This window comes from Pseudoliparis swirei, chromosome 19 (assembly GCF_029220125.1).
Source record: "Pseudoliparis swirei isolate HS2019 ecotype Mariana Trench chromosome 19, NWPU_hadal_v1, whole genome shotgun sequence".
Lineage (NCBI taxonomy): Eukaryota > Metazoa > Chordata > Actinopteri > Perciformes > Liparidae > Pseudoliparis > Pseudoliparis swirei.
Genome location: NC_079406.1, coordinates 21,728,993 through 21,740,678, shown reverse-complemented (window position 1 = coordinate 21,740,678; position 11,686 = coordinate 21,728,993). Strand labels below are relative to the sequence as shown.

Sequence of the window (11,686 nt, the reverse complement as noted above, 5' to 3'; positions counted from 1 at the left end):
TCCATCTGAACACAATTTGGCAGCTATTCTCACATAAGAGGAGGAGAGAGGGGGAGGGGGGGGGGGGTGTATGGCATGCTGTGAGCCTCCTTCATACCAGCACGCACAAAAAAAGAAATCCAAGACCTTTCATGAACACACCCAGGAGAGAGGAGGGGAAACAGAGACGTTACCACAGCGACTAGCCTGTTGCTGCATCAGGGGTAATAAATAAAAAAAAATTTGAACAGATTACAGTTTACAAGAAGTGGCAGGAAAAAGAGGAGCTGGTGGCGGCGGTGGGTGGAGGAGCAAACGTAATAGTCTAATACGCCATTCAAGTTTATTTCCTTACTGAAAAGGTGATGGTGGAATTTTCTCCCCGGTGTTAAACTGGAGGAGCGCAGACAAAGAGTCTGGGGGTAGAAAAAGAGGAGAAAATGTACCCCTCTTCCCGGCAGGGCTATTATGAAGTGATCGTCTCATCTTTCAATGGCGGCAGTTCCTCGTCCTGCCAGCAGAGGGCGACGTATTGCCCATCAACACCAAGCCAGTTTCAGCTTTATGCAAACTGTAAAAACAAAACACACACACACAAACACACACACACACACACACACATATATATTTATATACACAGCTAAAAGTATTTTTCATTTTGACTTTCCCTTTTTTTGGTTTACCCAATGCCAGTGCAGAAACAATTAATTGAATGTTTAATAAATACATGTATTATTTAGGTCATTTCTCAAGCAACAATATGATAAATCCACAGGTTCCTCCAGCAACTCAAATATGAAGATGTCCTGCTTTTTCCCGTGTTATGTTATTGTAAATGTTCTTTATGGGTTTTGGACTAAACAAGACATTTGAGCCCACCTTGTGGATCTGGAATCTTGGAATGGCCATTTGTTCTTCTTTTTTCAAAAAATACTGAAGACGAGATGAGAATTCATTTTTTTTAATGAAAAAAAGAAAGTAATCCTTAACCGCAGCTTTATGCTTTATTCATCTTAACGCTTTATGCATTTTTCCTTTATTTATTGTACATTGTTAAATATTTGCCAAATATGACGACATTCAAAAAATCGAATCAAACTACAAGACTAGATATCAGGATCACTGCAAAAGAGAGACCATGCATGTAATAACTTTAAAAGCACTATTACTAATTTATGGATTACTAATTAATCCATAAATTATAATAAAAATACATGTCCAGAATGCAACAGTTCACTCCAATGCACTTGAATTCATCAAAGTCTCAAAGTTTCAATCCTTAAGATTTAGAATGTGTGTTTGACTGAAAACAAAGGAATTGTGCCAAGATGTAAGCAGTCTGGAGTCGTTTTGTTGATACACGAGCTGCAAGTTCTCAGAAGTGTGCAAAGTTCCATTTGTAAGGGTTTATAATGGAGAAAAACTGTAATAGAGCTTTTTTTCTGGGAATGTCGCCCCAGACAAGCAAACCCATCCTCATGGGCTAAACACTCATCAATGTGTGTTACCTCCTTCACAATATAGTGACTTATTTTAATAAACATCTCACATAAAATAAAATGTAAAGCCTCATAGAACTGTATTATGAAGTAGTTTAAATTAGCTCCACCTCAACATTTAAGTACTGCTTACAATATATTGTAATATAATACACAAACTGTACTGAATAATATCATGATACACTTACAAGGGATATTCTGTATTATCAGTATTTGATATTTAGCTGTTTTGTTTGAACTTTTACTTAAAGCATTTTTAATACATAAGTATACTTGTACTATAATATAGTATTTTAATGGTGCTTTGACTTAAGTTATTGATCATTATACCGCACAGGAATTAGCATATATTACATCATCCCCTATATGGCAAACATAACCTGCTGACATGAACCATGACACAAATTGTTGCATTAATTGCAAAATTACATCTCAGAACATCTGAGAAATATTGGGTGCACGTTACTTATACGTTATTTTCTTTAGAGCTATGAAAGCAATATGTTTCCTCATATGCGTTTGAAGCTTATTCAAATAAATAAATATGTAAATAAACTCAGATGATCACTTTCACTGTACTATTAGTGTGAATCTCATCAAGACAGCGGTGTATCTGTTTTAAATGCCCCTGCAGTTGTCTGAATGAAAACCAAGCTGCTGTTTACATTTCCTGCCACTTACAGCTACTTACTGCTTATTACTCTTCCTCGCAGTGTGGTTACCAAAACACAGAGTAACCCGTGGAGCTCTGCTTGACATCACATTGATAGGCGCACACTGACTCACTTTGTTGGAGAATTGGCAGACAGATGTATTTATTTTCCATTTTTTCTCTCAGGGTAAAGCGGACGGTGTGCGGGTCAGTGAGGTTGGTTTTAGGACAGAAGACTAAGACTAATGCATGTGAGGACACAGAGAAAAAGAAAAGACACAACTTCTGCGAAAGAATTTAAAAACGATTTGATGTACCATGTGTATTGGCCTTGAAGGAATGAGTTTCTAAAGGGTGTGTGAAAGTATCCAGACATGTCAGTGGTTTGTGTTTTTCCTTTTTCCTATTTGTGTTTTCACTGTGGTGATGCACGCTTTCATCCTCGAGGCCCCATCCAGCCCCGAAACAATGCCACATAATGTCATTACATTGATTTCCACTGTGCAGGAACATATACAGTTAAACCAGCAGTGTTTAGTTGATTAAAATAAGTTTACAAAATTAAATTTAAAAAAGAAGCCGCTGTCTTTGTTGGAATAAAGCATTTCAATAATATTCCAGAACCTAATAATATTATTAATAGTTCAATATATATTGCACAGAGTGAAGTTCACTGGATTTTGACCCCAGAGGAAGATGGCAAAGTCAAGAAGAAGAGGTATTTCTAGTGGCCACTAGATGGTATAATATACGCAACGGGTTTGTATATAGTGACAGCAGCACTGCAGTTGGTTTAATATTATATGAGATTTATAGACACTCAAAATATATGTTTTCTTCATCATTTTACTTAAGCTAAAGACGGATACATATCTTAATGAGCTTAATAATGTTTGCACCACTCGTTTGTTGAGACATAAATGTTCCAAATAACTTAACAGAGCTGAGAAGTTATTCATAATTTATTTTACGGGTTAATGTTTAAAATACGATAATTTGATTCGCCTTTTCAAAGAGTTTTACCAGCAACTGCCACATGAATTCGGTCTCAATCGACTAGGAATAATGACAAAGCTTCAGAGATTAAAATATACAGATTTTAAAAGTCATTTAGATTGAAAGTCAAAGTCGTTTGTCTCAAAATCAGCTGTTAGCGTCAGCGTGTTGTTTATTCACAGGAGGGTCGCGTGCACAAAATACAACACCTATCAATTCAAACTGAGCCAAAACTAAAATATCTTTAGTTTTCGATTTGTATATTATTTTCTTATTAGCTGTAACGTTTTATGAAAAAATCACAACAGTGGAACAGGTTAGCAGTATTATTATTATTATTATTATTATTGTAATTATAATTATGACTATGCTTATTATCTGTAGGCCTCCTATCATAATTAGAATATTTAAAATATTTTATAAATGTATTATTAAATGCCTTATTTGATCAAACATCACTTCGATGCAGCACTGAAGCCATCAGGATGATTCATATAATTAATTTTATACCTGATCAATTTCACGTCATACTTATTTTAATACATTAAATCATTAACAGTCGGATTAACTCGGAGTTATTAATTAAAGATGGTCAAATGAAATGCATATGATATAGCAGGTGGAACAAGTCCATAAAACACTAAGGAATACTCCATAAAGTGTATTAGCCATGCGGATATAATATGAAAGAATGATTCATCAAAGCCTGCACGTGGAGGCAGATTGTCAATTTGCCAAAAGAATAGCTGCTTGATATCATTTGAAGAAAATAGCCTCCACCCGCGGTTCGCCAGTAAAACAATAATTTTACGTTACTTTCTAAAATAGAGTTTTAAGAAGCATTTATATTGCTAATGGTTAGTTAATAAAAACAGCAGAAACGCACTGGCGGCGTCAAAAACGGCAGAGGTCACGCTCCGGATGTGCAGCGACAGATGTTTGTCCACTTAAATCCCCGAGACCGAGCTGAGCTCGACACACAAAATAAGCTCAATAATACTTAATAATGCCCATGGGCGCCATTTCTATGACCTTTAGAGATATATAGTAAAACGAGAAGAAACATCGGTTCACTGAAAACAAAACAAGCGTTCCTTTACACTGAACATGTAATCTGAGCATTAATTATTATACGCAAATTGATTGATATGATGTCAAATATTCTTTTCAAAGAGAGGATTTCAGTGAAAACCTGTGTTTGACATTTCCCCAGAATTAGAAATCAGTATTTATGGAACGTTGCACAAGCTGACTGGTGTTCAAACGGATTTATAAGTAGCCTGTCAGCTGTTATCAACAATACTGCCCTCGTTTAATGAACCCGTTTCACGAGTCAACAGGAGGTTGCAGGACATGGTTGCTTTTTGAACTTGTATTTATAGAAAGCAAGAATTGGTGTTGCGCACGGGCTGAGGCCTACCTGGTCATGATGATCCATGAAGCAGGCCGCCAAGGAAGTGACCAGAAGTGTACATCGATGACGTTTACCTTTGAAGAAACAAGAGTAAACTGTTCAAAACCGGACACACGTGGGTCAGTGTCCAACATGTCACCAAGAAAGGAAAAACGTGGATAGGGAAGGGTTATTACACATTTTAGACATATCTCATATGTTGTCCTGGTGCTGCATTCAATGGAAACACGGGACATGGGAGACCCGAAACTTCCGTTTACTTTTCGACTGGAATTGCAGCTGATTATGTGCTTTTACGCACGAGGTGCCCGTTTCGGACTGTACGACTTTAAACATTATCAGCACATTATATTTCGCCACTTCAGCCAAATCAATCCTAAATTATTAAAACAATGTGCAGGATATTTAGTTATCTGCCATGCATGTATATAGTCCTGATCTGGAAGAACATTTGGGTGATATATGTTGTGTGGTTTCCACCTGCATGTCAGTTCAGCCCCCTGTGAAAAACTTCGATCAACATGTACTGTATTTCACTTGTTCCCACCCGGTTGAAAGCAGCATGACGTAGATGACAGTGGCCAATCGTGAAAGGGCTTTCTTCCTCTACGGGCCAATAGGAGGCGACGAGGAGTGCCTGTCAGTCACAGGTGAGGGTGGATGGTAAAACAAAATTGGGTGAAAAGCGCCGGAGACTGGAGCGAGCCCGGGCTGATGGCAGAGCTATGCGGAGGAGCAGCATCGAGCCTGCGGATGTAGCAGAAACTTTCCACGGCTTCTCCCGCTGGGATGCGACCAGGAACCAACACTGGGGGAACATTTAAACCACAGCAGAGCTCCACGGAGGGAGTAGCCTAAGATGTGGAGGAACTGACATTGACTCCTCTATCCGGGCGGGTTAGTTACTCAACTTTAAGAGCGAGCAAACTTCGCTTTTTCTTTTTTGAAAATGGCCGTTCGTGGCAACTCGCTGATGCCTTTTTCGATCCAAGCCATCCTGAACAAAAAGGACGACAGCCGACACTTGCCAGATTTGGACATGTGCTTCTCTAAGACGACGTGCTGGAAAATATTTGGGGAGATGAACGGCGGGTCTCGGAGAGGTGATGTGGAGGCTTGTGAGCCGACGGACCAGAAGAGCTACGACTCGGACTCGGGACTCAGCGATGACAACGACAGCAAAACTCCCGCCGTGTGCAAGTCGGAGAAAGACGGAGACGCTGCGTCGGATGTGCCAGAGGAAAGTTTGCAGGAGGAGACGGACCACGAGTCTGCAGCTGCAGAGAACGCAAAGAGTGACAGTGAGCCCAATAATGCTACGGGTGAGTGGGGCTGAAAGACTTACATGTAAAGTGTACACAGAGTTTTAAAAAAGCGTCTCTCCCGGATTTGAATACACGTTATCTCTAAAACAGACATATCAAGAGCCAAGTGTCGGATCTATATATTGCAGTTTAGTAATGTTGAACAGTTTTGCAGAAACATGTGTGCACTGGTTGTTTAGTTGACTGATAGCAGGCCTGTTTGCATACTATATTAAATAGTACAACATCTCTCCTGCACATTTTACGCACGAATTGATCGAGTTTTACGCACGATTATTAATAGAGTGAATCATAAAGTATGTAATAGTCCTTTCAACGTTAGACACAAATTAAAAAAATACAATAATTGAAGCCTATTTCAATTAAATAAACCCCAGCTCGTCCTAACTTAAGACTTTCGTTGTGATGCTTGGGTCTGAATGAAAACCCTGATCCGGCATTTTCAACTAATTTCGCAAAATACAGCATCCAGTAACCTGTGATGCATTCATGGCATTCATTCATTCAATTAGCTATAACAGAACACTAAAACGAATTCAGATGTTTCCCTTTGACACATCCCAAAACGCGCACCAATAATTGTAAACCATCACGCGTGATTGTGTCTGTATTTCTAAACAAATGCAGTAATTAACTTGCATATTGCATTCACGTGTCCCCCTCTGCCAGACTCCAGCACCCTGGATGAGAAGACTCTGGACCAGCCCAAACAGCGGAAAAAGCGCTCCAGGGCCGCCTTCTCTCACGCGCAGGTCTTCGAGTTGGAGCGACGCTTCAACCACCAGCGGTACCTGTCCGGCCCGGAGCGGGCGGACCTGGCGGCCTCCCTGAAACTCACAGAGACTCAGGTCAAGATCTGGTTCCAGAACCGCCGGTACAAGACGAAACGCCGCCAGATGGCTGCCGACCTGATGGCGTCGACCCCAGCGGCCAAGAAGGTGGCGGTGAAAGTTTTGGTGCGGGACGACCAGAGACAGTACAGCCCGGGAGAGATCCTGAGGCCCCCGCTGCTCTCCCTGCAGCCGTCCTACTATTACCCTTACGCCTACTGCCTCCCTGCATGGACACTCTCTGCATGTGCGGGGAATCAGTAAGAACTCTGTGACTGTATTTATTCTTTTTGTTTGATTATTTTGCTCCTATAGGAAATCAAACTATACTTATTTTCTGACAAGAGGATGAGACCCGAGCGGACTAATCTGCTCACCTTGCCTCATCGTGTTGCTCCAGGCCACACCACGAGTTCCCAAAACATGTTATCACATCCTCAAATACTTACAAACGACTCCTTCGTTTATTTAATGAGAGTCTGTCGCGAGGAACCCCGTTCAAGACGTTTATGATTAAGGTTATCACATCATATACTGTTGGTGAGCGGGGAGAATGGACCTTCTTTTAAAATGTCACTATGTTAACCTCTGAGGAATGACGCAGTAATAACGTTGAAGTATTCCTCTCTTTGCGCGGGAGCCCCTCAAGGACCTCTGAAGCCCCCGGGACCTCATTTTGTGAACCGGCGGCCTGAACTGACTGAAAATGTCACCTTATGTTGGTTTATATTTTACATGCGCCTTCCTACCTCTGCAGTGATTGGAAATAGGCATATTCCATTGACTTTTCATATAACTGTCTCTGTTACAGGTTGTGTTTTTTTTTCTTGCTGTGTTTGTAAAGGTAAGATATTTCAGCACTTTTGAGCTATACACGTTACATTACTCCAAATGTAAAATGCATTACAGTGTGGGCATGCACAGTGTCGGGATGAGAGGAGGCGGTCTCTTGTGTTATTGGCCTAAAAGTGATCTCGTGGCAGGAAGCAGGCTATAAAACAGACCTACTCCTAATTGAAATGTACATGTGTTATTCGTGTAAAATGAGTGTTTTAGATCGAAGCAAACATTAAAACATATCAGGCATTACTTTCATTTGGATGCAATTTCATTTTAAGGTTTTTATTGCAAGTGTAACATTGGGAAAGGGACGTTTTACTGTTAGCGTTGCACACTATGATAATTAACATATTTACTATTTAAGGATGCACTGGATAAAATCAATTAAGTTGAACTGTGACAGAGGAAAACAAATACATCAACGAGCGTAAAATGATAACTTGGGTTTTTTACAAACCTCGTTTGTAACGGAAACACACGTGATGTTTTTCACTCCTCTTTTCTGACCATACAGGCATCTGGAGGTTTAAATACATTTAATAATGGCAGACTCATAAGACTGTAATGGCTTATGAATTTAATAGACACTTTTTATTAGCGGTTTATTTACGACGCGGCTATTAGAGCTTTACGCGCATTTTCTCTAAATGTAAAACAACTTTATTATTATATAAACTTAAACTTCCAACTTCCCCACAATGTTCGTGCTGTACACCCACTGTACACACCTTGTAGGAGTCATCTGGCTCACCATGGCTTTCTTCCCAAACACACCTGTCAAACAATGATGAATAGCTCTGTGATTCCCGGACAGGGCCGACTGACGGCTACCTTTAGGGCTGCACGTCAACACGAGGAGAGGAGTATTCCGGGGTTAAGGAGGCCCATGTCACTGAGCCTGAATTTAAAGTCGGCAGTTTGTAAACCATACATTTTTAACAAACGGGAAAACACTTTAAGCTGTTCTTTTCATAATTGTTAATGCTGGAATTGAAGTATTACGGGAGTATGTTGCTGCCTCCGCCAGGATGTTAAATCGGGGTCAGTGGAGCTGCCGCACATCAGCCATCCATCTTTGACCTGAAAGCAGAGCCACATCCCTTGCAGACACTTACGGCCTGTTTAGTGGGAATATAAAAAGCTTTTATGTGTGAGGTGAAGGAAGACGTCCACGGAATCACAAGTGTCAAAAGCTGATAGTGCATTGAAAGAGCAACACGTTCTCATAAGTGTCATCTGTGGACACAACTGCAACATCTGTATTCTAGCCCTGACAGCACTGCGTTTTTACGCACCAACATCCGGGTATATGTGGGGTGTTTGGTTGATCAGCGCCACATCGTCTTTAACCCCATGGTGAAAACAGTCAGATTCACGGATGGCGCCATATGTCCTAAAATCCGATCTCCTTGATGCAGGTATAGTTTCCCGAGGCTTTCTCCAGCGGCAATGCTGCTGCTCATTGGCTGTTCTGAAGCGACAGAGACGGATCCTGAGGAGTGGACCGTCCCACATGACTTCTGTTCATGCCTGCATGTGGAGATATCTGATACAGAGGGACATATTGCGGCTGTTTTTCCTTTCAACTGCGATCTGTGAAATGCAAACACCCCCATCGGTGTGCATTCACCCCACCACGGCGTCTCCCCGTCATTTCTTATTTTTTTCTATTTGAAAAAAACTGATGTGTACGTGGGGAAAATATTTATTGTATTTATTAATAAGGATTTGGCTGTATTTCACGTTGCGGCAGATTTCGCAGAGAAAGGAAAATGTGATATTTGCCTGCAACCCTTTTCACATTTACAAAATCAAGTACGCACTTTAAGTAAGTTTGTGCACAAATAACCTATTGTTGCTCATATAATTTAAAAAAAAAGCAGAAATATAGGATAAGTTGAACCTTTCTGTCGTTTCCGGAGGAAAGTGTGGAGTTTGGGAGTTGTGATTTCGAACAAAAAAGAAACTCTGGAATTGCGGTTGCTGACATTATGGTTTTCCCCACGGAAATATTGTCCAACACATCGTCATATGAATTCTTTGTTTTTTCTATTCTTTTTGAAATTATACGGGCACGCAGTCTTAAAATAGTTTTATGGCCTAGATTGATTCAGTCTGCTCTTTTCACTTTTACTCGGCAGTTAAATTAATTTAATTTGCAGAACAGTTGTTATCGGTCAGATAAAATTGGCATCTCTGGGCCCGAGTCGAGTTGTGGTCTCCCCAACAGACACTGCAGCCGGGGTCCTCTTCGGAGGCGCATTGCTTCTTTGTGTGGCGCAGCGACCGCAGAGAAAGATGGGCACGTTGAGAGAAGTTAACAATGTCCTGATTCCGCCTTCACAAGTCCCTGCAAATTAACGGTTAACCACCAAATCGTGCTGCACTTGACAAAAAGAGAAATCTTATCTTCCCAAATATGAGTGGGTTTTGGTTTTGATAGGCTGAGCCTTTCGAATTATTTCTGAATTTTATTTATCTGAAAACGTATTTCTTTATTTACTTGAGGTAAAGAACAGATTCACACTAACAAGAGCTCACGATGCCTTTAAAAAAACGTGTGAGCCACAAATGCAATAATAAAATCAGTTAATGAATCTAAGATCATTGATTTAAGTATCTTAAATGAATAATATAATATTGATATCTCTGCCGCTTCATATATTATTTAAATAACGTTTTACAAACCTGATCGTGTTTAATATACCACCAAATCAAACAATATGTTGAATTAACAAATATAGAAAGATATGTTTGAATTCGTGTCCAGGTTAGTTTTCCTGTTTGACCAATATTGTTTACTTTGCACCACAATGTACAAACACCTTTATGTATTGATAGTGCTCTATATGTCTTTATTTGCATGCACGTTATCCATCAATATTTCGAATTATGCAACCGTATAGGTTGTAGCTCAATTGGAAATATCATGTCTTTGACTCAAATATTGATAATTGTACTTCAAAAGGGATCCGAAAACATTTTTCCTCCTTTTTTCAGTTTTGATGTATTTTTGTGGAACAGTTGATGCTCATATTTAATACAGTTACAATGTAAAAGGTCCAACACGCCAGTCATTGTGAATTAATTAATTAGTCTTTATTCCATATGGTTTTCATGTGTTCTTTGTTCCTAAAGGAATCAAATGCTTTCTCCATTTAGACGATAAGGTGGCACTAAGAAATGAAATGAAAATGTCTCTCTTCGCCTTTCTGCCTTCAAGCTCTTTCAAAAACAATTAGGCTGAATTCCCCCCCCCAAAGCTCTCTGTCAATCACACCCTCATAAGCACGTTGGAGTACACGGACCTGACAATCACTGCCACCTGCTTCAAAGTGGCCCAGGTGCAAATTCCTCTCCATCCCTCATGTGGCAGCGACATCCTTCCCCCTGCGGTGAAAAGCAAGTGTGAAAGACGAGGACCGCGATTCAACCTTTGGTTTGTCAATTCAACAGAAATATTACAAAACAGACTTTTTTTTAATGTGAATTTGTGACAAATAGAAAACACTTCCAATAAACATGAACTCAAGACATGGATTTAAAAAGTCACAATGTTTTGGTGCATACAGTAAATATATTTACAGCTCACAGTTGTGAGAAAAGTAAACAAAAAAAACTAAATATTGTATCTAAAGTTCAAGGTTATGACACAAAGGTGTAGTTCCTCATCCTCAATAGTTAGTTTTATTTGACATTAATTTTCTTGATTTTTTAAAGGATATTTTTTTATCTTCCGAACTCCAGACATATACTAATACCTACAAACGTGCACCACGAGTAGAGAGATTAAATAGTTAAAAGTAAAGTTTCTGTTTGGAAACCTGTCACAGAGACTATAACCTTGACTCATGATATACTTTTGTTATCACGGTTTGTGTCTTGAACTGATGCAACACTGACAAAAACCAGAGAGAGAAATGTCAGAAAAATAATTATGCTTAAATGTCTTTTTATTTTGTCAATGACTGGAATTCATTTCCCAGTAATAGTCATACATTATTTGGTAAATCAGTGTGTCATCGATTACACACAGCTGGTAAGATATTCTTCTGAACTGAACTGGAACTGGGAAATTGTTCAGATGTTAATTTAGCAGTGGAACAAGACAATGTGTCTGTCTATAATCAGGATGTCTGAGGAATAACAAC

At 39.7% G+C, this 11,686-nt stretch overlaps 1 protein-coding gene across 1 annotated transcript; it reads left to right on the top strand.

Moving 5' to 3' along the window:
* The first annotated feature begins 4,675 nt into the window (after nucleotides 1-4,675).
* nkx3-2 (NK3 homeobox 2) lies at nucleotides 4,676-7,790 on the top strand. The gene is made up of 2 exons (XM_056438687.1): nucleotides 4,676-5,862; nucleotides 6,535-7,790. Exons 1-2 carry the CDS (start codon nucleotides 5,490-5,492, stop codon nucleotides 6,957-6,959), a joined length of 798 nt encoding a protein of 265 aa, XP_056294662.1. The 5' UTR covers nucleotides 4,676-5,489; the 3' UTR covers nucleotides 6,960-7,790.
* Nucleotides 7,791-11,686: the final 3,896 nt, after the last annotated feature.